This window comes from Pantherophis guttatus, chromosome 15 (genome assembly GCF_059756535.1).
Source record: "Pantherophis guttatus breed Tessera chromosome 15, ASM5975653v1, whole genome shotgun sequence".
Classification (NCBI taxonomy): Eukaryota; Metazoa; Chordata; class Lepidosauria; order Squamata; family Colubridae; genus Pantherophis; species Pantherophis guttatus.
The window spans coordinates 9,826,331-9,853,417 of NC_142077.1; the positions used below are offsets into that span (position 1 = coordinate 9,826,331).

A 27,087-nucleotide genomic window follows, 5' to 3' on the forward strand; every position below is an offset into this window, starting at 1 on the left:
TGGTTTTAATTGGGTTTTTTAAATTGTGGGCCGAAATTATTTAATTACCTTTTAAACTATTTTTTAAATTTTGTACGCTCTGTTTTATCTTGGCTGTTCACCGCCCTGAGTCCTGCTGGAGAAGGGCAGTATACAAATCAAATAAATAATAGTAATAATAATAATAATATATAAGTGCTATTGCTAAATAGGTTGCAACCACAATGCTTAACAACCACACTGCTTAACAATGGAAAAGTCTGTAGAGACTCTCAGCCGTCTAGGCCATGGATGCCCCAAAGGTGATTTTTTAAGAGGCAGCTGGACTTTCTGGTTGTTTTTTTTCCCCCTCTTTGAAGACGTTTCGCTTCTCATCCAAGAAGCTTCTTCAGCTCTGACAGGATAGTGGGGGAATGGAAGGATTTATATTCCTTGCAGGCAGCTGGTCGTTTGCATCTTTTTTAGAGGGTCGTTGAAGCCACCTGGAGGTTTATCTGTGTCCTCAGAATCACCTGAGTTGTGCTCCTGCTTCCTGTAGTCTGCAATTTTTTTTTTACTTCTGGAAATCCATCCCTACTCCCACACCATTCCAAGGGGAGGGTTCGTCCCAAATTGTATAGCTAAAAACCTATAGCGATTCTCCAGTCCTCCAGATCACAGTGCTTTTTCCCCCCCCCCAACTGGACTTTCCTGGTTTAACGATGGAAATTCTGGTCCCAACTTTGGTCGTTAAGTTGAGGACTGTTCCTGCAGAAGCTTTGGAAAAAAAACAAACAGTTAATGTGATTATCAGGAACCCCATGTGTGAGCTCCTGCTAAAATATTCAGTAAGCTGTTCTTTCTTTCTTTTTTTTATGGCTTATGTTTTAATATTTTCTGTAATTAAAGTGCTGAGCTGCCACTCCCAAAGCACGTGGCAGAGAGGAGAAATTAATTGCTTATCTCTCCGTGGGTGATGGGGCTTTCCCCACCCCCCACCCCCGAATATTCCATAAAGAAATCCATCAAAGTTTGTGACTTTAGGGGTCCCCCTGCGTTCGGTCCTCCCTTCTTCCCTGCATCCCTTAATGAGATAACTTTAGGTGAAGAGAGGCTTAAATTTGCTTTGTCTGTTTTAAAATTTTATTAATGAAGTGTGGCAAACAAACAAGGGAAGAGCGATACAGTCTGCTTAAATTTTTATTAATGAAGTGTAGTGAATAAAAGAATAATGCATTAATGATAATACGATAAGCAGCGACATACATTATTTCCCCGCCGATCACAGCAACTTTTTTAAGAGTTCTGAAAATGGAAGCTCCCGCAACTTAAATCTTGCCAGGGCTGAGAAACACTGCATTAAAATGAAAATTAAGAGGGGTGGGTGGGTGGGGAATGTGAATTTAGAAAGGAAAAAAAAAATCCTACATGCTGCTAATATAACACTGATTCAGTCCTCAATCCTATTGTATCTACCGAGTTTCCCCAAAAATAAGACCCTGGTCTTATATTTTTTTTGAACCCTGAAATACGCGCTTGGCCTTATTGCCATGCATTCAAAAGCCCGATTGGGCTTATTATCAGGGGATGTCTTATTTTGGGGGAAGCGGAATAAATCGTATAAAAAATACTGCCAGTTCTTTCCCTTTTTATAAGAGGAAGACTTTTCAGAAACGGATGAAAACATCACCTTTGCAGAGATGATGGACGGCCGTATCAATCTGATTGATCGATAAAAATAATTAATCAATAAAACTTTACTGTACACACTTTTTTTTAGCTGCAGGAGAGGACAGGGGACAGGGCTGGATGTCGGTTCCTTCCCTTGTTGTCTCCTTTTTAGTTATTGAGTGTGTCTGTACTTCTAAAGATCACGAGTCAACCTTCATTTAAGGAATCCTAAGAAACCCCGATCGATAAAATTATTCACTTCCTTTGCAAGGAGCACAGTGTGGGGAAATCTACATTATTATTAGTGTTTCTAAAATCGGCAAGCTGTGGCTCTGGGGTGCTGGACCATCTGTGGTCCTTTATGTGCATTTGAGGAGGGGGCAGTCAGAAAATTTATCATTTTTATCCATGGCTGGCACAACCCAGATGGCTCTTCCAGGCTTCTGTGAAGGGCATTCTCATTCTTCACTTCACAGATGGGCAGTTGGCCAAGGTTGACTGTTGACCAAGGTTGACTCTTGGTCAAGGTTGACTGTTGGCCAAAATTGACTGCTAATCAAGGTTCACTGTTGACCAAGGTTGACTGTTGGTCGGAGTTGACTGTTGATCAAGGTTGACTTGGCCAAAGTTGACTATTGACCAAGGTTGACTGTTGACCAATAGCAATAGCTAAGTGCTATTGCTATTGGTCAACAGTCAACCTTGGTCAATAGTTATGTACAGTTTCACAGTGCTTTACAGCCCTCTCTAAACGGTTTACATAGTCAGCATATTGCCCCCAACAATCTGGGTTCTCATTTTACCGACCTCAGATGGATGAGTCAACCATGAGTCAACCAAGGTCTGAGTCAACCTTGAGCCAGTGAGACCCGAACTGCCAAATGCTGACAGCTGATAATCAGCAGAAGTAGCCTACAGGTACTGCATTCTAACCACTGCACCACCGCAGCTCAAGGACCAAGGTTGACTGTTGTTCAAGGTTGACTGTTGATCAAGGTGGACTTTGACCAAAGTTGACTGTTGACTAAGGTTAACTGTTGGCCAAGATTGACTGTTGTCCAAGGTTGACTGTTGTTCAAGGTTGACTGTTGGTCAAGGTTGACTGTTGGTCAAGGTTGACCATTGGCCAAAGTTGACTGTTGACCAAGGTTGATTGTTGGCTAAGGTTGACTGTTGATCAAGGTTGACTGTTGACCAAGGTTAACTTTTGGTCGAGATTGATTGTTGGTTAAGGTTAACTGTTGGTCAAGCTTGATTGTTGGCCAAGGTTGACTTTTGGTCAAGGTTAACTGTTGATCAAGATTGATTGTTGATCACGGTTGACTGTTGACTAAGGTTGACTGTTGATCAAACTTGACGGCTGGCCAAGTCATAGGACACCTTTGGACCTCATTCTTGGAAAAGAGAATTTTCCAACTCTTCTCTCTCCCCCCGCAGGGGAAGAAAACCAGCCCGGGTGGGTCTGCCCTGAAGAAGACAAGAAGAGCAAAGCCGCTTTCTGGTGTCCCATTTTGGTCTGTCACATCCCTGCCTTCTCCTCCAGGGCCCTCGACTTGCAGGTAAGGAGACCCCATCTCCTTGGCCCCATCTCAAGGGCCAACTTCTGACTCGTCTTTTGAAGGACTTGCATCTTCTTCTACTCTCCGTTACAGGTAGTCCTCAACTTTTGACTGGTCATTTAGCTGAAGTTACAGGTGACACCCCCCCACCCCTACTCCAAAGCTACTTATGACCAGGTCCTAAAGTTACAGCTTACTGCAGTGCCCTCATGATCCTTCATCCTTACGACTGACCATCGGGATGCTTCAGTGTCCCCTCCACTTAGTTTTCCTAATGACCATCAAGACTTGGGAAGACTGTAATGATCAGGCTCCATTATGGTCATAGGTCGAGGACTTACCTGTACAGCCATCCTTGCAATAGTGTTAACTTGCTCAGAGGTGCTCTGCAGAGAGATGGGCAGCGTACTATAAATCAATCATTCGCCCTTATTGCAAAAATCAATCAATCAATCCTGTGAAATCCCTCAGAAAACCACCAATGGATGTTGGGGATGTGAAGGACGGCTATTATTTATTCAGATTTATTACAGCCACACAACTCCCCAACGGGTCACACATACCAGTGTGTTTCAGCTGGCTGCATGTACCTTGCTGGATGTTGGAAAAACAGGTCTGGTAAGCAGGAAGTGCCAGCCTTGTGTCTCAAAGGTGCTTTTTCCAAAGGCTGCTGGACTGTTTTTTTGAAGTAGAAGAGGAGGAGGAGGAGGAGGAGGAGGAAGAAGATGGGGAGGAGGAGAAGGAAGAGGAGGAGGAGGAGGAAGAAAAGGAAGAAGAACAAAAGGAAGAGGAAGGAGAAGAGGAGGAGGAGGAGGAGGTCCAGTTGCCTTTTGAAAAAGCACCTTTGAGGCAATCATGACCTGGATGACTGAGAATCTCCATAGACAGTCAACCTGTGCATTTTGGTACAGTCCAAAGGCAAACGTTGGAAAGTTGTTCTTCGACAACTTTGTTGGAAAAGCCACTTAAAAAAAAATCCACCCGTACAGCTCTTTAGCAGAATCCCACATAATTGGGCCTCTTCTGAAGAGGGTCTAAATATCATCCTTTAAAAAAAAAAATAGCCCAGCTTTTTAGCTGCTGGTGGAACCTGTTTTCTCTTAAAGCATAAATACCCAAAATAGTGTGATTACAGACAGACACTAGAGTGTCTACCATTTATTTATTTATTTACTTATTAGATTAGTTTGGGAAGGAAGGAAGGAAGGAAAATTGAGGGGGAAGGAAGGAAAGACGGAAGGAAGGAGAAGGAAGGAAAATTGAGGGGAAGGAAGGAAACAAGGAAGGAAGGAAGGAAGGAGAAGGAAAGTAGGAGAAGGAAGGAAGGAAAATTGAGAGGAAGGAAGGAAAGAAGGAAGGAGAAGGAAGAAAGTAGGAGAAGAAAGGATGAAGATTGAGGGAAAGGGAGGGAGGGAGGAACGGGAAAGTAGGAAAAGGAAGGAGAAAGATGGAGGGGAGAGAAGGAAAGGGGAGGGAGGGGGAGAAGGAAGGTAAGAAAAGGAAGGAAATAGAAAGATGGGGAGGGAGGGAAGGAAGGAGAAGGAAAGTAGAAGAAGGAAGGAAGGAAAATTGAGGGGAAGGAAGGAAAGAAGGAGAAGGAAGGAAGGAAGAGAAGAAAGGAAGAAGATTGAGGGGAAGGAAGGAAGGAAAGAAGGAAAGTAGGAGACGGAAGTAAGGAAAATTGAGAGGGAAGGAAAGAAGGAAGGAGAAGGAAGAAAGGAGAAGAAAAGATTGAGGGGGAGGGAGGGAAGGAGGAAAGGAAGGGAGGAAGGAAGGAAGGAAGGGGAAAGTAGGAAAAGGAAGAAGAAAGATGGAGGGGAGGGGGAGAGAAGGGAGTGGGGAGGGAGGGAAGGAAGGAAGGAGAGGGAAAGTAGAAGAAGGAAGTAAGGAAAATTGAGGGGAAGGAAGGAAGATGGGAGGGACAAAGGAAGGAAGCAAGGGACATTTTCAATTCCAGAATGCAAGATTTCACCCAGTGTTGCTAATTGATTCCTTTTCTCTCCGCTTTCTGTTTTCTGGGGAGGCGGAAGAAAAATAGATTCAGCTGGAAAAAAAGAGAAAGCAGGCAGATAATTACCTTTTTTTTTAAAAAAAAAAAACAGACTTCTAGGCCCTCCCATTCCCTTTCTTTGGAACATCTGCTGTTTTTCCGAGGCAGTTGGGCCCCGTTCGGTTTTTCCCGGAGACTAATTTTAGTCCTCTGTCCCTGCTGCTCCTCTCAGCCCCTTCTCGGGCGGCTCTGCCTTAATTGAGTGTTTCCATTGATTGATTCTGTTGTTTTCCCAGATGTATTTTTAGCTGTTCTTAACAATTCCTTTCCTTTGTTTGAGACTGGTGGTGAAGATAATCGTTTTAGAAAGTTGGGCTTTACAGTCCCTTCGCCAAAGCTCGTTTCAAAGAGTTGTAAAACTCATCCTGTCCAATAACTCTCAGGTTTTTCTTCTTTTTTTCTCCCCTTCTGAATGGATTCCTACCTTCAGCTGGGGGCGGCCGTGCACAGCCCCGTCCAGTCTTCCTTGCTCGGATTCTCGGCCATCAGCACTTCTCTGCCACAGGGATATTTTTGGGTGAGTTTATGCAAAAAAACCATCTATTATGACCTCGTGGACTGGAGGCTAAAACATAGGATGAACGGTTGCAGGAACTGGGCATGGCTAGTCTAGTGAAGAGAAGGACCAAGGGAGACAGGATAGTATCTTCCAATATTTGAGGAGCTGTCAGAGAGAGGAAGGGGGTCAAGCTATTCTTCTGTTCTGCCCCAGCTCCGGATTCCCAAGGATTGTGATACACACCAACAGTCCTTATCAAAGTTATAACATACCAAGAATAAACAAAGTCTGGCAAAGGTTGGCAACCAGCCCAGAAAACAAGATACAATAAGACACTTACTCTCCAAAATGCTCTGTAATAATTACACGTTGTTTCCAGCAAGAAATTACTAACTGCGTGAGACTTAAATAGGCTAAGGGAGTGGCCAATTATCCTCAAACCTTACTCTCGAGGAGACCTCCTCCTCCTGAGTAGCCACTCCTGCCTTTTGGCAGCCCTGCGTGCTCGAGCATTGAGGAGAGGCTCCTCCACCTCGTTCTCTCCACTTGAAGGAGCCTCTGGAGGTTCTGAAGGTCCAGGCTGAGTCTCTGCCTCTGGCACCACATCCTCTTCAGCCTCCTTGCTGTCTGATGCGAGCGCTGGCTGTGCAGGCTGCTGGCACGACCCCACACTAGCCTCCTCGTTGTCTGGATCAGCCACGATCCGCACAGACCGCTGGCGGGCCACAACATCTTCAAAGCACCAGAAGGCAGGACAAGAAGCAATGGATGGAAACTAATCAAGGAGAGGGGCAAGCTAAAGCTATAGAACCACACTATAAAAACGATGTTGAGACTCTAGAAAAAGTGCAGAGACGAACAACCAGGATGATGAGGGGACTGGAGGCTAAAACATACAATGAACGGTTGCAGGAACTGGGCATGGCTGGTCTAGTGAAGAGAAGGACCAGGGGAGACATGATAGCAGTCTTCCAACATTTGAGGGGCTGCCACAAAGAAGAAGGAGTCAAGCTATTTTCCAAGGCATCTGAAGGCCTCTTTCTTGCTCCTCTAGGTCGGAGGAGGTCAAGAGGGCGCCGGGGGTCAAGTGGAGATATTTTCCCTGAACCGATCAGTGCCTCGTACGGTCAGGTCCTTCCCGGTGGCCTCGCAGGTCCTCTGCTTGGAGTACATCCCCGAAAGGGCCGAAGAGGAGCGAACGGAGGAGTCTCAAACCGCGGCCGACCAGCCGTTTCCAGCTCAGCCTGCCCTCTGCCTCGGCCTGCAAGATGGCAGGTGAGAAAGAGTCGAGGTCCTGGAAATAATTTGGGGGGGAGGGCCTTGGAGGGTTAGGAAGCCCCTCATGTCTATGCTGGTCACCCCCATTGTGACATTGTCTGTTTAGCCTTCCTTTTGTGCTGGTCAGCCGAATGCTACCTACAGAACTGGACACCCATAGTTATTTTTATTGTCATTGCATAATCTCGTGCAACGAAATTAAATGCCCTCTTCAGTGTACATTATACATAAGGAAACGATAAAAAGAAACATAAAACGCAAACACACATCCTTCACGTTCTATACAATTGAATTGAAAACCCCTGATATTGCATTCATATTGCACTAAAAGGTAAAGGTTCCCCTCGCACATCTGTGCTAGTCGTGCCCGACTCTAGGGGGCGGTGCACATCTCCGTTTCAAAGCCAAAGAGCCAGCGCTGTCCGAAGACGTCTCTGTGGTCATGTGACCGGCATGACTCAACGCCAAAGGCGCACGGAACGCTGTTACCTTCCCATCAAAGATGATCCCTATTTTTCTACTTGCATTTTTTTTTAACGTGCTTTCGAACTGCTAGGTTGGCAGAAGCTGGGACAAGTCACGGGAGCTCACCCCATTATGTGGCACTAGGGATTCGAACCGCCGAACTGCCGACCTTTCGACTGACAAGCTCAGTGTCTTAGCCACCGAGCCATTGCGTCCCATAATATTGCGCTATACGGTAGAATTCAATATAGATACTACTCTGGGATCGAAGCTGTTTTTCAGCCTATTTGACCTTGTTTTTAGTGTCCTGTACCGGCTGCCAGATGGTAATAGTTCAAAAAAAAAAAAAAAAGGTTGCCCAAGATGAGATGGATCTTTAAGAATGTTTTGAACTTTCTTAAGGCAGCGGGAGCTATAAAGCTCTTCCAAAGAGGGGAGAGGGCAACCCATGATCCTCTGGGCAATGACGTTAAATCCTCTGGAGCGCTGTCCTATCTGCCACTGTGCAATTGGCAAACCGTACACAGGTGCAAGTGAGTTAAAATACTCGTGCTGCTGATCTTTGATTTTCTATCTGTGGATTTTGAACCATCTCCACCCAGCCCCATTGCACTTCCTCGGAACGGGGCGGGAGAAGCCCTCTGCACGCGTTCAGAGGAGCGGTCCCGAATTGTCAGCGGCTAAGACGCTGAGCTTTGTCGATCAGAAAGGTCGGCGGTTCGAATCCCTAGTATGGGTCTCCTGCGTGAGCAGGGGGTTGGACTAGATGACCTCCAAGGCCCCTTCCAAACTCTGTTACCGTCTTCAATTCAAGGGAAAGGGATGAAACTACTCCAGCAGTTCCCTTCTCAGCCACTGGGGGGTGCCCTTTCAGTGCTAGTAAATAAATCTTCAGGCTCATGATGGGTTTTTAAGGTGAGTGGGGGTTTGTTCCCCTCTGCAGCATCTTGGCCTATAGCAGTCTGGACACAGGGGCTCAGTGTTTGCTGACCAGCCGAGCCCCTGGAGGCCACCCCGTCCTCTGCTTGAAGCACAACGCCGATTACCTCTTTGCCGGACTCCAGAACGGGACGGTGGCGGTGTACTCCAGAATCAGTGGTGAGCATCTTTTTGTACCTGGATTTTTTTTACCTCGAGGTGCATTTTCAGCAGAGCAATAGAGAGAGATAGAAGGAGGAGGAGGGAGATTGAAGGAAGGGAGAAGGAGAGAGAGGAGCAGAAGAAAGAGGAGAGGAGAGGAAGACAGGAAAGGGAAACAAGAGTAGGAGAGAAGGTTAGATAGAGGGAAGGAAGGGAGGAGGGGGAGAAAGGAAAGGGAAGTAGAGAAGGAATAGGAGAGGAGGGAAGAAGAAGGTAGAAAGGATGAAAGAAAGGGAGGAAGAGGAAGAGAAGAAAGACAAAATGTCTTATTTGTATGCTCTCTTTAAGAAAATATGTCTATGTATGATTAATTATGATTAATTAATTATAATTAATAATTATTTATTATTTATTAATTATAATTAATTATTAATTAATTAATTATGAGGACCCGGTTTGTGGGGGCAATAAGCTGACTTTGTATAAAATATACAAAAGTATGAAGGCTATTGCTTATACATTATTTGTATAAGAAATAAAAATTTGTAACACAAAAAAGAGGAAATGGAGGAAAAGCATCCCCGAAAACGTTTAAATATATCAAGACAAAAAATGAACTATTTTTTTAAAAAAAATTAAAGGAGAATGTAAAACGATTAAGAATGGAAAAATTGAATTTGAGGGGGGAAAAGATACTATTTATAGAAATAAGAAAAGAAAAATTAAAAGTTGATGAATAAATGTGGAAAAAGAACATTTTGGCAGAAACGGTAACAAAGTAAAATGCGTTTGAATGTGATAAATTCTTTATGATATGATGGGATATGGGCAATGCTCTGTTTCAAAAAAATATGTGGGTGTGTATTGGAGGGGAACCAATAAAACTTGTTCCCCCCCCCCAAAAAAAGGTGGGTTTTCAGCACAAATCCCTTCTCCAAACTTCTTTTCCCAACACTATTCACATTGTTCCAAAATCCGGATGTTCCATTAGTGTCATACATTGTTTACTGGGAGATAGATACGCGTTTAAAAACAAACAGATTTGGCATTTTAAGTTGTTGTTGTTGTGTTTTTTTAATATAAACATTCCATCTTCCCTTAAGCAGTGTGTCGTCTGGGTACAAATCTCTTTTTTTTTGGAACATTTTTGAAAATAAGACATTTTAATTGCATTCGGGGTTGCTCTTCTACCGTTTCTTTTCCCTCATTTCACAACAAACCTTCTTCTCCTTCTTCCTTCCCCCTCCCTCCCTCCTCCTCTCCTTCCTCTTTCCTACTTCCCCTTCCTTTCCCCCTTTCTCTCCTTCTCTCCTACTCCTCTCCCCTGTCCTTTCTTCCTCTCCTTTCCCCTTTCTTCCATTCCTCTCTCTCCCTCTCCTCTTCTATTCCTCTGTTCCTCTCCCCTTTCTTTTTCCTTTGTTGAGGAATATATTCCCTCTTTGGTATCCGAGCAACTCCATTATTCTAATAATATATACTTTCTTTTCAATTTCTTTTCATGGGTACAAATATCTCTGTGCAATCACCATCAAAATTTACAACAGCATTCATTACATTGATATTGATTCTCTAACCTTACAATTGTAGTATTGAACCTAATAAACCTATGCATTTTTCCCTCTTAACATATCTTCTAATAAAAATATAATAATAATATTAAGCATAATAATCCTAATAGTCGTAATAATAACAATCATCATATTGTTTACATCTCTATCTTAACATATTTTCTACTCTTCTTTAATCTCCTTCTATTTCCAAATTCCATTTCTATTCTCTAATCATTGATAAAATAATTACCATATCATATAATATTCAGTTTGTGCCGGGGTGAAATGCTCCCGGTTTGGACCAGATCGCCCGATCCGGTAGCAATGGAGGCTGGTGGTTTGGAGATCCGGTAGCAATCATCAGAGGCTTTTTTATTTATTTTTAAAAGCATTTTGTCTACAACCTCTTTGGCCGAAAAAATGCTTTTAAAGCACAGCTTTAAAGCGCAGCTCAGCTGGGATCATCAGAGGCTTTTAAAAGCATTTTTTCTACAACCTCTTCGGCTGAAGAGATTATAGAAAAAATGTTTTTAAAATGAAAAAAAGCCTCTGCCGATCAGGCAAGTCAGCTGGGATCGTCAGAGGTTTTTAAAAGCAGTTTTTTTACAACCTCTTCAGCCGAAAAGGTTGTAGAAAAAATGGTTTTAAAAGTAAAAAAAAAAAAAAAAGTTGGCCACGCCCACTCAGTCATATTACACCCCCCCCACCAAGCCACGCCCACAGAACCGGTAGTAACAAATTTTACATTTCACCAGTGGTTTGTGCTTTCTCCTTAATTGCAAGCTAAATTAATCTGTTCATTTCTGCACATTCTAATATTTTCCTAATCACATTCTCATCAGTCGGGAATCTCTTCACTTTTCCAATTTTGTGCAAGTACAATTCTAGCTGCAGTTAATACTTGGATAATTAAATATGCATTCTCTTTACTATAAGTTTCAGGTAAAATCCCCCACCAAAAATATTTCTGGTTTTAAATCTATGTGCTGCTTTATCATCTTTTCCAGCCGTGTATGTATTTTTGTCCAGTATTTTTTTTTGCTTCTACACAGGAATTTTAAGTTTTCTTGTATAGTCCCATCAACCAAAGAATTATCTACTTGGGCTGGCAGCGATTCTCCCTGGGAACCTAGAGACTTGAAAATAGGTGGAAAATAAGGTCCGTCATAAATTAGAACGGTCACTAAACAGCCATTCGTAAGTGGAGGACTACCCATTGAACCACATCTCTATAAATTTATCCTAGAAGCAGTTGAGAAGTGTGGACGTAATACAGTCCACTCTGTTGAAACACCTAAGTGTCAGGGTTCCAAGTATTTGTTTTAAAAATACTTCCCCCCCCCCCAAAAAAATACAACTACTCCTTGAGGTGCAGCAGTTTGTTTAGTGACCGAAGTTACAAGGGCACAGAAAAAAATTGACTTAGGACCGCTTTTCACACTTAACGACCGTTGCAGCATCCCCGTGGTCACGTGATCAAAATTCAGGGCACTGACTCGTATTTATGACGATGGCAGTGACCCCGGGGTGGGGGTTTGGGGGTTACACGATTCCCCCTTTGGCGACTTTCTGACGAGCAAAATCCAGCAGGGAAGCCAAATTCATTTAATAACTGCATTACTAACTTGATACCTTGCAATGATTCACTTAATCACTGGGGCGAGAGAGAGGTCTTAAAATGGGGCATAACTCACTTAACAAACGTCCCACTCAGCTTAGGCAATTTTGGAGCTCGGTTGTGGTTGTAAGTTGAAGACTGCCCCTATTACATTTTTCTCTTAGAGCCTTTACACGTCAGACTTCTATTCTTTTGCTTTAGATCAGTGTCTGTCAACCTTTGTAATTTTAAGACATTTGGACTTCAACGCTTAAGAGGTGTGGACTTCAACTCAAAACCCCCAAACCTCTTAAACGTGAACTTGAGACCGTACTCCCAAAAAATGCCGTGTCGAGGACTCCCTGTAGGAAATTTATTTGTGTGTCTGTTACTCTTGAGTTTGACTATCTGGTCAAGAGGCGCCTTCGGGACCCTTGAGAATCAGTTTTTGCAGGGGTTTCAAACTCAAGGCCTGTGCATGTGCCCCCCTGAGCTCCATTTTTGCTGGCAGAGGACTACACCCACCGCATCCCGTCCACATTCCCCCCCCCAAGGTCAAACACAACCCTGATGCGGCCCTCAATGAAATTGAGTTTGATACCCCTGAGTTTTTATGTCTGTCCCCCCAGTGGTGAAGTCTTCTGAAGTTTGCCACCGGTTTGCTGCGCGCGCATTTGCAGTCTGCGCCAAATGCACGCTGTGTGCACGCATGCGCAGTGCAAGTCAAATGCACACCGTGCACTGCACGCCAAATGTGCACTTCACGTGGAAAAAGGAGGCTTAAGTAGGCAAGTAGAACAGCGAGGGGGGGAATAGTTGTGCCGCGCAATTTAGATTCACTAGAAAGCAAGATTTCTTGCTTTCTAACAAACATAAATCATGCGGCACAGCTGATCGTCGGAAATACCAGTTCCGACGAACCTGGAGCATTTTTTTTACTACAGGTCCGCCGAACCCGTAGCTTTTATTACCAGCAGTTCGCCTGAACCGGTGCGAACCGGTAACATTTCACCCCTGCTGTGTCATCATCCCCCCCCCTCACACCTCCCTCCAGAGTTACTCCCACTTTGTTTCCAGGTGCTTTTAATTAATTTAAAATCTATTTTAATTTCCTGCTTGTTGTAACCCGGGAGGGCGGCAGAGTTCCCTGCGTCGCGTGTCCCCGCAGACACCCAAAATATTTAACGTTAATTGGCTTTCGGAAGGCGGCGCCTGGAATGTGGGTCTGGAGACAAAAAAAGCTGAGTTTGAAAACTCCGTAATTTTCTATTGATCGGCTGTCAGTTCTCCCCAGCCCTGGGGAAGGTGACTGTTTTACTCCTGCTGAAATCTGTCGGCTGGGTTTAATCCTCCTGCTTTTGTCAGCTTCGGACGGATTTTTTTTTTAAAAAAGGCAAAGTAAGACTCACCTTTGCGTTCAGCTGGCTCTGATCCCCCCAGACAGGCTGGAGTTGGTAGGTCTGCGCCAGGGGTGGGTTAGTTACCTTTACTACCGGTTTGAAACTGGGCCGCTCGCGCACGCACACTCTTCTGCACAAGTGCAGAAGCTGATGACGTCAGGGTCGGTGGGTGGAGCCTCCCACTGGTTTTACTACCGGTTCTATAGAACCGGGGGCAACCCACCACTGATCTGCGCCAGCCTCAGCTTGCGTCCGTGTCGTGCGTCTTGCAAGGCAGCCCTGCCATTCAGGCAAATATATTTATTGTTGTTTATCTGCTTTCTCTTCAATCTTTCCTCTCTGGGCCCCTTGGAACGTGGGGTGATCTGAGCCGGCTGATTCACGGATCCAAAACGCCCAGAGTTTCTTCCCCTCCTCCTCTTCCTCCCCTCTGCACTCTCTTCAGCACTGATGATGTTATCTAGTTGGGTAATGAAAATTTGCAAGAAAACCGCCAAGCTCAGAGAGCACCAAGGACCACACAGTTTTCCTCCCCCTCCCCCTCCTCCCTGCAAATCCCACTCTCTTCCAGCACTGAGGATGTTACCTAGTTGGGTAATGAAAGTTTGCAAGAAAACCGCCAAGCTCAAGAGAGCATCAAGGACCCCACAGGTCTCCTCCTTCTCCCCCTCCTCCTCTCTGCCGTTCAAATCCAAGTATCAAATCAACTTTTCCTTTTAAGGCCACTTTGGGGTGTCTTCCTCTTAGTGCTTGCATCACCCCCAAATCTTAGCGTTGCTTGTCATCCTTCAGCTATCTTAGTCGATGTTGATCTGACTTCTCTGTGATGCCCGGAGAAGATGTTCATTGTTAGCATCCAATCCGAAATCCTGCAAGTCCCATCCACGGTTATTTTTTTCAACTTCCCGCAAAGTTGGCAGCAAGCGGAATAAAAAAAAATGCAAAGATCTGTCTCTTATTCTGCTGTTTCATACCGGATCCCTCCTCCTGGCCCCCAAAACATGGTTTTCCTTTGGACCAGGTGCGGTCCCCGCTCCGAATCAGGCATGGCTTAATCCTCTCTTTCTCCCTTTTCGTTGCTTCCCCCCCCTCCCCATTTCGTGCCGTTTTCTTCCAGAGTGATTCCTCTCCACGTCCCATTAAACTCCCACCATCTGTGGCTTCTGCTGCCCTCCGTTCCGGGGTTATAAACGCCTGTTTACGCTCTTGCGCTTCCGAGCTCCGCTTGCCAACACGTTGCTTCTTATTAATTAGCTTTTGATAAGCCGTTTATGTTTTTTAATTAAAGCGTGTGCTAGGGCAAAGAGAGAAAGAGGGGCGTTATCTCCCAGGCAGTTACATCTGCCACTTAGATCTTCCCAGGGCACGGGTGGCAAAAAAACATTGCCGTGCAAAGGAACCTGTTGCACCAGCTTATTTATTTATTTATTTACTGCCAATTGAAAAAGTGGCATTTGAGGGTGAAGGTTGCTTCTCCGAGCTGGTGGGTTGGTCTCCAAAACATTTTGTTACCTGCAGGGGTGAAATGCTCCCAGTTCGGACCGGATCTCCTGATCCGGTAGCGATGGAGGCGGGTGGTTCGGAGAACCGGTAGCAAAAATCCCTGGCCCCCCCCATGCCCAGCTGAGCCACGCGATCATCAATGTGTTAAGCAATAGCCTTCGTACTTTTGTATATTTATACAAAGTCAGCTTATTGCCCCCATAATCTGGGTCCTCATTTTACCTACCTTAGAAAGGATGGAAGGCTGAGATTAAATTATCTTTCCATGGATATATAATTTTATGGTACTACTCCCCCCCCAAAAAGTGGTTTTATTAGCTAGTTTTAGAAAATAACACTTTTCCCAAAAGGTTTCCACAATTTTGGCCACTATTGTATGAGACTGATACTTCTCCTAAACTGAAGATATATTCTAGATTTTAGCCCTCCGGGGAAGAAAAAAAATAAAATAAAAGTTTAGTTTGTGCTGCATTTTACCTACAAGATCGCACACCAAACATCTTTGTCCTTTGTGCTGCCGAATTGTGTGCATTTGCATCTGGGCAGCGGAAAGGCTGAGCCGATTATATCCAGGGCTGACGTCAAAATCGGTTGTCTGGGAGTTACAAAGTGATGTGACATGATAAGGCTGTGTTTTGACAATAGCTGTGGACGTGTTCCGAGAAATGCCACCGAAATACCATTATGAAAACCCCCCCTGGGAAGACTTGGTGGCACGGACGCTTGGGAAATTTGCAACCAGGGCATGTGATATTTCATTTCAAACTCCAAAATTGGGAGACATCCAGGAACCTCGTGTTTCGGTAAAGGTTTGCGTGCAATTTCTTCTACATGTTAAATCGATAAAAAGGCCCTGCAGAGAGAGAGAGAGAGAGAGAGGGGGAAAAAAAGAGTTTATAGGAATGGTGGCGGAGAAAGCATCGGAGAAATTTAATTTAGTGGTCCAAGGGGTTTTCGCTCTTCGGATCAATTAAGAACGGTCCTACGTGCAAAGATTCACGGCTCTTAACCAATGTCTTCAGGAGAATAAAAACGGGTGGAATTTTAAACCGGGTTGGGCTGGAGGATCAATAAAGAAAAAAAATCCTGCAGTCTTGAGGATGTTTTGGTGCAAAAGTGGGAAAACAGAACTTCAAGACTGGAGGAAGAACATAATGATGATGATGATGATGATGATGATTAGAGATTTAGGCTTATGCTCTTCCAAGCTCTCACATGGCCCAAACTCTGTGGCTTCACAGGTGATTTTTTCTGTTTTCCATTTCCGAGTTCTGGAACCAGGCGGGCAGATTTCCTGCAGGAGTCATTATTTTCTCTAACGGAACCTCTAACAGATTAATAGAGTTGGAAGGGACTTTGTAAGGTCATCTAGTCCAACCCCCTGCCCAAGCAGGAGACCCTACACCATTTCTGACAGATGGCAGTCCAGTCTCTTCTTGAAAGTCTCCAGTGATGAAGCTCCCACAACTTCCGAAGGCAACTTTTGTTCCATGGGTTGATTGTTCTCACTCTCAGGAAATTCCTCCTTATTTCCAGGTTGAATCTCTCCTTGTTCAGTTTCCATCCATTGTTCCTTGTCTGGCCTTTGGGTGCCTTGGAAAACAGCTTGACCCCCTTCCTCCTCTCTGGGGCAGCCCCTCAAATATTGGAAGGCTGCTATCCTGTCTCCACTGGTCCTTCTCTTCCCGAGACTTCTTCACTTCTCAGCAGGCTTCCCAGAAACTTTAGGGGTGCTTGCGAAAATTAGCCTGTATTGAAAGTGAGATTGTGGTCACAAAAACATTGCACTTCGCAGGCGTTTGAAAGGATGGCCTTCGAATTCTCCTCCTTCGATTTTGGTCTTCCCAAAAAGCTTTCCAACCAACTCCCATCTTATCCGCTTTTCTCTTCTCTGGTGCAGGAGGCCTGTGGGACGCCGAGGCTGAGCCCACCTGCCTGGCGGTGGGGCTGGCCCCCGTGCGGACGCTGCTCACCTTGGATGATGCCGTATGGGCCAGCTGTGGCAATCAAGTGACTGTCTTCGATGCCGTCAGTCTGAAGGCTCAGGTAGGTCTCTCTTCAGGCGCGTCTCGATTGAGTTTGGGAATCAACAGCCGTTCCACTGATTAATTGTTCTCGCAGGGGGTTGGACTAGAAGACCCTCCCAGGTCCCTTCCAACACTGTTATTCTGTAATTCTATAATCCCAGATCAATTAACTAGTGCGGGTTGTCAATTTTGCAAAGCTTTCAAGTTGCCATGAGCAGGAGGGAGGGAGAACTGAAGTGAATTCCATACATTCTTTCTGACCGCAATCAGAAGGAGGGTGTTAGGTTTCACAGCCAGCCAAAGTGGTTAATTGGAGAATGTGATTTATGACATGGCCAGAGAGGAGGGGAGAGACAGGGTCATAGGGGAACGTAAATCTACGTGGGATCAGTCCTAACTGCATCCGAATATTGCCGGAATGTTGCTCCTAATAAATGACTATATTTCCTTTGAAGTTTGGATCATGGCTCATGAATTAATTAGGGCAAATTTCGGAAACTTGACACGGGTGTCAGCAATCTGCGGCTCCGGAGCCGCATGAGGCTCTTTGGGCCCTCTGCTGTGGCTCCCTGTCAGGTGATCTCACCACTGGCTGGCCCCGCCCCTCCCAGTCACTCCCCGCCTGGCCTGAGAAGTTAAGGGCAACAATGGGGGATGGAGAAGCAGCCAGGGCAGAGACAGAGAGATACAGAGAGAGGGGGAGAGAGAGAGACATAGAAAGATACCGAGAGAGAGAGAGGAGGAGAAGGAGAGAGGGAGGGAGGGAGGGAGAGAGAGATGTCAAAAGGGTTTTGTGGTTCCCAGTGTTCTTTAACCACCGGTTCTCTGCCCTAATGACCGGCTGGGTAGGCGTGGCTAGGAGAGGTGTCATGTGACTGGTGGAAGTGAGTGACGTTGAGTTGGCCACACCCACCCAGGTTTTGTGGCTCCCGGTGTTTTCTTTTCTGTGGGAAACGGGTCCAAATGGCTCTTTGAGTGTTTAAGGTTGCAGACCCCTGAAGTTGTCTTCAGAAGTTCTGGATGTGCTCCAATATTGGAGGTTTTTAAGAAGAGACAGGACAGCCACTGGTCTTGAATGGTATAAGGTCTCCTTGTGCGGAGGGTTGGACTAGAGGACCTCCAAAGTCCCTTCCAACTTGGTTACTCTATGTTCCAAAATTTCTCCTGTCTGATGGTGTGACTCCTCTGAGCCGGCCACTGTGTGGCACTGTCCCTGCGTGGATGCAGGTGCCCACTCAGAATGGCAGAGATGCTTCCTCCTCTTTTCTCTTTCTCCTGCTTCTTTCCCCCTACTTTTTCGGGCACTGCTGGATGCCAGGACTTAACAGCATCATTTGCCACCCTATCCGTGGCATATCTGGCACCCTACCAGAGTTTCTATTCTCTTCTTCATGAGACAAACTCATGCCCGGTTTGGAGTGGGTGCTCTCCCTGCGCCAGTTGTGACTTCAGATTGAACCAATACTGCAAGTTGGCGTAGAGGAGAATGACCAGTGATCCCGGTTCCCTCTGTAGAGGCAGTGGCCGAATTGACACACATGGATACACGGATACACTAGGGGTGAAATGCTACCGGTTCGGACCGGTTCACCCAAACCGGTAGTAAAAAAAAAATGCTACCGGTTCGTGCGAACAGGTATTTCCGACGATCAGCTGTGCCGCGCGATTTGTATTCCCTAGAAAGCTTTCTAGCGAATCTAAATTGCACGGCACAGCTGTTCCCCCCCCTCGCTGTTCTACTTACCTTTGCAGGCTCAGAAAAGGCTTCTTAATCCTCCTTTTTAATTGCTGCACGGTAGCGCCTGCGGTGCACCTGCATGCAAGGTGCGTATTTGGCGCGCACTGTGCATGTGAAGCAAACTGGTAGCGAAGCGAACCGGTAGCAGAGTTCAGAGCATTTCACCCCTGGGATACACACACCTGTGTAAACAGAGCAAAGGCACAGGTGTCCTTAGGGAAGATGAAATCTGGTTTCCTTTTCATTTTGAAGCAATGACCCTTCCTCCCTCAGTGTCCTTTCTTTTTCCACTGCCACCTGCTATCTGGCAAGGCGAGGCTGTCTCCTCCTTCTGCCTGGCTCTTTGTTGTCAGGTGGCATTCACTGCCTTGTCAACAACTAATGCAACGTTTTACGTCTCCCCAGCCGCCCAGCGGGGATTGATAGGAGCTCTGCTTTTATAGAGATACATTGAGGTACATAAATGCCGCGGCGGGTAGGGTTGTATCAGCATTTTCCGGGTAATATTCCGAATTTATAACGGAGGCATTAAAAAGAGGGCTCGCTCTGACATTCTGTCCCGCCTAAAAGGGAAAGTGTTTTCTCGTGGGATGTGAGAAAGTGGCTTTTGCAGACACGAGAAAGCCGGAAAATCGGTGTGGGCCGCGTTACGAGACACGTGGCGAAGCAGTCAAAAAGAGATTAAATTGGAACGAGTAGACGTTAAAACTTAAAAAATAAACAAGTAGTCCTCGACTTACGACCTCGATGGATACCGAAATTTCTGGGGCTAAGCAAGATGGGGGTGAAGCAAGTTTGGCTCCATTTTGCAACCTTTCTTACCACCGTTGTTAAGTGAATCACTGCAGTTGATAAATTAGTAAGTTGGTTGTTAAGTGAATCTGGCTTCCCGCGTGACGTTGCTCGCCAGAAGGTCGTAAAAGGGGATCATGTGACTCCTGGGATGACTGCAATAGTCATAAATATGAATCAGTTGCCAAGCTTCTGAATTTGGATCATGTGACCATGAGGGAAGCTGCAACGGTCGTCAGTCTGAAAAAAGGTCGTAAGTCTCTGTTTTTTCAGTGCTGATTAAGTTTACTAATAAAGGAGAATACAGGTAGCCATTGACTTACCTGTTGTGACCTAGGCTTCCTGAGTCATTAAAACACACGAGTAGTCCCAAAAACCTCTTTTATTGCAACAGCTGGGAATTCGGTTCATTCGCAGAGGAGTCCCAAAATAGTTGTAAAGAGTCCTTCGGGATAAGGCTGATCATCACCCACCTTTATCTCCCTTGACACGCTGCCAAAGACATAATTGGCAAAGCCACACGGAGTCCAGGATCAAACAAAGATGCCGACTGGGAACAGAGTTAACAACGTTACTTTCCTGCAAAGGGCCTGTGTGCCTTTGCTCCTCTTTTAAGCCTTATGGGAGGGGCCAATCATCTCCAGGCCTTACTCCCGAGTCATCCCTTTTGTTTTAACTGTTCGTGCCTTCTGGCAGCTCTGCGCATTTGCGCACTAGGAACAGGCTCCTCCTGTTCCTCCACCTCTCTGCTGTCCGACTCTGGAGTCCGCGCATCACTCCCAGATGGCCCTGGCCCCATCTCTGCCTCCGACACAGAGCCCTCATCCAGGCCTTCTCCAAACTCCAGGACTGGCCCATGTTTCTCCCCAGCCTCCTCACTGTCCGACTCCACTGCCAGCTCCGCAGGCTGCTGGTGGACCACAATATTAACAACAGTTCACAGTGGCCTTTCAAAGGCACTGAAAAAAGTGACTTACAACCGTTTTTCACACTTACGACCTTTGCCGCATCCCCACGGTCAGTGAAGCTTGGCAACTGACTCATATTTATGACGGTTGCAGTGTCCCACCACCCATTCATAGGGTGTCCATCCCAAAGTGCATAGTTAAAATTCTGTAAGAGATTCTCGGTCATTGCAGGTCATGGTTGTCCCAAAGGTGCTTTTTCAGGAGAGAACTGGATTTTCTGGGTTTTTTTTCTTTGAAGACGTTTTGCTTCTCATATTTTCCTTGCTGACAGCTGGTCATAAGCACCTGAGTAGTGCAAATGGGTGTACAGCTTTTTTGGAACTGCTGAAAGGACTACCAGTATGTTGTAGACTGGAGATAGATGACGTTGTATTCCCACCCCTCTCTGTTGAGAGAGGGCTGTTCAATTTGGACACAGATGGCCTCTTTGACCCCTCTTTCAAACCAGCCATCCTCTCTGTCCAAAACGTGGACTTGGCTGTCTTCAAAAGAGTGTCCTTTGTCTTCAGTGCAGACGGACTGCTGAATTTTTTTCCCTGATGGGTTTGTTCTCCTACGTTGAGCCATGCGTTTGTGAAGTGGTTGTTTTGTTTCCCCCAAATGACCAGCTGTCTGCAAGGAGTATCAATCCTTCCCTTCCCCACCATCCAGTCAGAGCTGAAGAAGCTTCTTGGATGAGAAGCGAAGCGTCTTCAAAGAAAAACCAAGAAAATCTTGAAAAAAGCACCTTCAGGATAACCGTGACTGGATATCTCTATAGAGAAAAGGGATCAAGGCTGAAAACTTCCTTCGTTCAGCACACGTTGCTGAGTTGCTGGCATTATTCACACACACAAAAAAAGCTACACAATCCGTTCGCTTCGTTGCCCGCTGACGCCCGATTCTTTCTTTTTCTTCGTCCACAGCAAATATTCGAGGTCCACCCTGAAGAGGAGAGCAACGTGACCCATATGATCAAGGCCGGCAGCGGGGTGTGGATGGCCTTCTCCTCGGGGTCTTCCATACGTCTCTTCCACACCGAAACCCTGGAGCTTCTGCAGGACATTAACGTGGCCACCCGAACCACGGCGGTCCTGCCAGGTAGGCTGTGAATACTTGAAACCATAAGGATCCACGCAGTGGTGGGTTCCTCCCTGTTCGGTCCGGTTCGGCCGAGCCGGTAGCAGTGACGATATGACGTCATCGAACCGGTTCTCTCCCCCCGCCCTCCCACCCCCCCACGTTATTCTTACCTTTTATTTGGTCCCACCCCCAATCTATTGCTGCCTCCTGAGTCTCAGCTGATGACTAGAGGGAAAAAAAACTGTTTAAACTCTTGCCGGGGGGCTTCAAAGGGCCGTCCTACAGCTGATCAGTGTTAAAAGCAAACAAATGAGTTGGGTCGTAAGTGCGAGGACTGGTCATAAGTGCAAGGACCTTCCAGAAATGACTCTGACCAGCTAGCCACGCCCACCTAATCACATGACCTCCAAGCCACACCCACAAAATAAGCCACGCCCACAGAACCGGTAGTAAAAATATTTAGAACCCACCCCTGGATCCACGGCAGGGGGAAAAAAAAACCACAATTCAGGTAGTCCTCCAGTTACGTCCGTGATTGAGCCCGGTCGTAAAGCGGGTCATCGCTTGTCTGGGCCCAATTTTATGAACTACTTGCAGCAGTTAAGCAAAAAAACAAAACAAAACACATGGTCATTAAGCCACTTTCCAGCAAAAACATAAATCTCAAGTCAAAATGCGATTACCTCAGAAATCTTCAAACATGGCAGCTTTAAGAATTCTGGGAGTTGAAGTCCACAAGTCTTAAAGCTGCCACATTTGAAGACCTCTGGGTTATCTGATTACCAGGGATTGGTGGTAGATGTCAGAACTTAGGAACGCGATCAGAACTCAGGAACCAGTTCATAAGTAGGTTTTGGGAGAGTCTGCAATAACCTTCAAACGGTCGCTAAACAGTTGGCCATAATTCGAGGGCCACCTATACAGAGTTAGGTGGCTCTGGAATTCTCTTCTGCTACCTGGCGTTCGCTGAAATGTAAGAAACAGGTTGTTCCCGTAAGGTCTGAGAATATTCTGTTCTTTTTCTCCATCTCGTACGGATATTCGAATTGGTTTCCCCGCACACAGCAGAGGGCTGGACTAGATGACCTCTGGCAGACCTCCCAACTCCACCATTGGTGGAAAATTATTCTAGATTGCTGCATTTGCACACCTAAAAAAACAGTCTCTCAACAAACACAATGGGTATTTTTTTACAACGTGGCAGATGATGAGATGCTATTTTACCTGTACAGGTAAATGCCCAGGTATCAATCACCACCCCCCACCCCAAATCTCCCCAATTTCAATCCTACATCAGCCTAGCCACTGTTTGTGTGTGTGTGAGGAAGCTCCCCAAAATTTATTTCTGTTCCTAAAAATGTATTAATTGGGAAAGACTTCTATTCTGTTCTGTTCTGTTCTGTTCTGTTCTGTTCTGTTCCCTATTCTTCTTATTCTATTCTATTCTATTCTATTCCATTTTTTTTTTCCAATCTATTTTCCGGAATTTATGCGCTGGTTCATCCAACTCCTTCTCTTTTAATAAGGACTCGAAATAGACACCCAGAAAATACATCAGGTGCCCCCCGAAGTGGCAAATGCCAGGCTGGGCACGCTCCCAGGCTGGCACGAAGGAGGGAGAATTTTCAATTCGGCTTCACGAAGTGGGGTGGGGAAAAAATGGCCGATTAAAGCCACTGTAAATTCTTCATTAATCTTTTCCTTCCCCCTTTCCCTTCCCTTCTCTCTTTCCCACTCCTTAGCAAGAAGTAATTGTATAATTAGTGCTAAATGCATCACTTGTATAAAGAGTTTCGTGGTTTTTATTTTTTTTCTCCCCTTTAAAAAAAGAAATAAAATAAAAAATGTCACACCAGAGCCGTATTTTTTTAAAATTTAATCATGGCCCCTCTGCTTCCGCGGTGTAAGTATTTCTGTATTAATGTATTTTTTGAACTTAAGCTCCCTCATCCTTTTTAACATCCATAATGGAAGAGCCCCTTTTTAAATTTGTATATTGGCTGATTTGTCTGACATTGGAGCTTTCAAGTCTGCGGGTAAAATATTTATTGGTCTCCGGGACTCTCCTCCCTTCCTCTTTGATTTTTGGGGGTGAAAAAAAGGGGGGTAGGAGCGTTTCAAAATTCTGCTGCTGAATTCAGAGGTGTCTAAAGATTCAAAGATAAATAGATGGTCTTCCCTTTTATCCTCAGAACAGCCCTTCAAGGTAGGCCGATGGAACCTTCGCCCCTAATTTACCAACTATAAAATTTTGTCCAGGGGTGGGGTGAGTGGGAGGGAAGTATTCCAGCCTTGGGATGAGACCAAAATAAATCCTTCAGAAGAAAGGAAGACATGTATATATAAAAGACAAAATGGGTAGTCCTCGTTTAGCAGCTGCCTCGTTTAGTGACCGCTTGCAGTCGTGACAGCGATGAGAAAAAAAAAATCCTTCAGAAGAAAGGGACATGCAGGAAGACATGTACATATATATATATATATATATATATATATATATATATATATATATATATATATACATATATACATATATATATATATATATATATATATATATATATATATACATACAAAATGGGTAGTCCTCGTTTAGCAGCTGCCTCGTTTAGTGACGGCTTGCAGTCGTGACAGCGATGGAAAAAAAAAAAAGCAACCGGATGACCTATCCTTGCGTTTATAAGCTTTGCAGGAAGGAAGGTCATAAGCACAGAGGAAGGTCATAAGCACAGCCGCGGCTTCACTTTACAATGGAATTGCGGTCGCTAAGCGAGGACTACCTGTATTCCCAAATCCATCTTGCTATTAGTTCACAACCTGAATATTTGTTCGTTAGAGATCCTGGCTTTGATTCAGGAGCTCAAGATTTAGAGAGAGAGAGAGAGGGAGGGAGGGAGGGAGGGGGAGAGAGAGAGAGAGAGAGAGGGAGGGAGGGAGGGAGGGAGGGATGGGGAGAGAGAGAGAGAGAGAGGGAGGGAGGGGGAGAGAGAGAGAGAGAGGGAGGGAGGGAGGGATGGGGAGAGAGAGAGAGAGAGGGAGGGAGGGAGGGGGAGAGAGAGAGGGGGAGGGAGGGGGAGAGAGAGAGAGAGAGAGGGAGGGAGGGGGAGAGAGAGAGAGAGAGGGAGGGAGGGAGAGGGAGGGAGAGGCGAGATTTGAATCCAGAACTCCCCCGTTCCTAATCCAGCACCTTCCCCAGAGGCTCAAAATAACAGAATTAAAAATCTCCCTTCCCTCCCACTGAGATTCTTCCTGCTTTTACTTTAAATCACTTTATTACTGATTTTACTTCCTTCCCCACCTCCAAATTCTCCTGTTTTTTGTTTTTTTTCCCCCAGCTCCATCGTTAATTTGCAATTAAAAATGCACCATCAAAGATGGAGAGGAACATGGGAAAAAAAACCCAGGCTCTTTTTTTCCCCAAGATTGGGGGTGGTGGTGGTGGATAGGAGTCCCAGAGGGAACTCTGTGCATGCTCAGGGACTTCAACCTGCAAGGTGATGAAGATGGTTCAGTCTTTATGCTGCTGGTGCTTTTATTTTATTTTATTCTTTTCTTCCCCCAAAGAGGCTTCCCAGGGCTGGATTTCTTTTCTTTATTATTATTATTAGCTTTTTCATTATAAAATTTCTAAGCCTCTTGCTAGAGTTGGGGCTATAAATAAACAAGGAAAGGTCACAACGCATTCGCAACCGACGTCTTCTGGGCCCTGCGGAGGGTTGATTGATCTGAAATATCATTTTCCTGCGGCTGGGCTCCCGGGTTTTTTCCCCTCGGCTTTGCCAGACGGTTCAAACAACATCCAAACCCAGTTGGTCATCGTTTCTAATTAGACAGATTAGATTGGGGGGAAAAAACTCCACACCTACCTACCTACCTACCTACCTACCTGTCTGTCTGTCTGTCTGTCTGTCTGTCTGTCTGTCTGTCTATCTATCTATCTATCTATCAATCATCTATCTCTATCATCTATCTATCTATCATCTATCTCTATCTATCATCTATCTATCATCTATCATCTATCTATCATCTATCTCTATCTCTATCTATCATCTATCTATCTATCTATCATCTATCTCTTATCTCTATCATCTATCTCTATCTATCTATCTATCGTATCTATCTATCAATCATCATCTCTCTCTCTATCATCTATCTCTAACTCTATCATCTATCTCTATCTATCATCTAGCTCTATCTATCTCTCTATCATCTATCTCTATCTCTCTATCTCTAACTCTATCATCTATCTCTATCTATATCATCTATCTCTATCTATCTCTCTATCATCTATCTCTATCTCTCTATCTCTAACTCTATCATCTCTATCTATCTATCTATCCATCCATCTATCATCTATCTCTATCTATCTATCTCTATCATCTAACTCTATTTATCTATCTCTATCATCTCTCTCTCTCTCCCTCTCTGTCTATCATCTATCATCTATCTCTATCTCTATCTATCATCTTTATCTATCTATCATCTATCTCTAGCTATCTATCATCTCTCTCTCTCCATCTATCTCAATCGATCTATCTCTATTTCTATCACTATCTATCCATATCTATCTATCTAGCTAGCTAGCTAGCTCTATATCTATCTATATCATCTATCATCTAACTATCTATTTTTCTATATTTCTATCTATCTCTATATCTCTCCATCCATCCATGTATCTCTATCTCTATCTGTCTGTCTGTCTGTCTGTCTCTCTCTCTCTCTCTGTCTATATCTCTATCTATAAAATCAATCTCTTTCTTTCTTTCTTTCTTTCCTTCCTTCCTTCCTTCCTTCCTTCCTTCCTTCCTTCCTTCCTTCCTTCCTTCCTTCCTTCCTTCCTTCCTTCCTTCCTTCCTTCTTTCTTTCTTTCTTTCTTTCTTTCTTTCTTTCTTTCTTTCTTTCTTTCTTTCTTTCTTTCTTTCTTTCTTTCTTGTTCTGATATCTGGATTCGCAGCCAACATCGACGGACCCCTGTCTGCCTTTTTAAAAATATGAGCAGCTTTTTAAAAAAACCCTCCCGAGCTCTGTTTTCACTGGCAGGGGCACCGTGGGCTGGTCCTTCGATGTTTCCAGGCGGCCTCTCGGGCCAGTTGCCCCGTTGGCTGGATGCGGGCCGCAGACCTTGAGTTTGACAACTCTGGTATAGGCAGTCCTCGTCTGACGACCACAATTGAGCCCAAAATTTCTTCTGCTAAGCGGGACAGTTGTTAAGTGAGCTTTGCCCCATTGTGCAAAACCGCCCTGAGTCCCTTTTTTCCAGTGCTGTTGTCACTTCCAACGGTCACGAAACGAATGGTTGTAAGTCGAGGACTACATGTATTGATGACGATGTGCCAACTTCACATGGATCGCCAGTTGTGACTTAGCCAGATTCCGACAAGCAGAGCGAATAGGAGAAGCAGATTCACTTCACAACCACGGTGCGACTTGCTTAATGACCGTAGCAAAAAAATCATAACATTGGGCGTGACTCGCTTTGCGACGGAAGTTCCCATTTCAAATACGGTCGTAAGTTGAGGACTGCTGATTCGGGATGATTTCTTTCAAGAGGGCTCAGGAGGAAGGAAGGAAGGAGGAGGAAGGCAGTGGTTTCTCTCCCTTTTGCAAGCCAGGAGGAGAAGCTGTGGCTCCCAGGACACAGAGTCCGTTCCCACCGCTCAGGATGATGGTCTTGGATGATAGAGAACCCCCCCCCCCACCAGATGAAGCAGTCCCTTTTTCGCTTAACGGCCAGTTTCTTCTTTCGTTCTGCAGGGCAGAAGAATGTCCGAGTCACCAGCCTCCTCATCTGCCAGGGCCTGCTCTGGATTGGCACCGACCAAGGCATTCTGGTCCTCTTGCCAGTGCCCAAGTTGGAGGGGATCCCCAAAATCACAGGTAAGGCAGAAGATCA

General features: G+C 45.3%; 1 protein-coding gene across 19 annotated transcripts in view; it reads left to right on the top strand.

The window, feature by feature from the left end:
* Window positions 1-27,087, top strand: part of ARHGEF10L (Rho guanine nucleotide exchange factor 10 like) — a 138,618-nt gene that overhangs the window by 75,802 nt on the left and 35,729 nt on the right. For all 19 annotated transcript variants that reach the window (XM_087879074.1, XM_087879078.1, XM_087879080.1 and 16 more), the window contains 7 exons: window positions 3,067-3,188; window positions 5,669-5,755; window positions 6,792-7,012; window positions 8,424-8,578; window positions 16,511-16,656; window positions 21,041-21,215; window positions 26,949-27,071. In XM_087879074.1, the coding sequence (XP_087735200.1) occupies window positions 3,067-3,188; window positions 5,669-5,755; window positions 6,792-7,012; window positions 8,424-8,578; window positions 16,511-16,656; window positions 21,041-21,215; window positions 26,949-27,071 (1,029 nt within the window). The remainder of the gene's footprint in view (window positions 1-3,066; window positions 3,189-5,668; window positions 5,756-6,791; window positions 7,013-8,423; window positions 8,579-16,510; window positions 16,657-21,040; window positions 21,216-26,948; window positions 27,072-27,087) is intronic.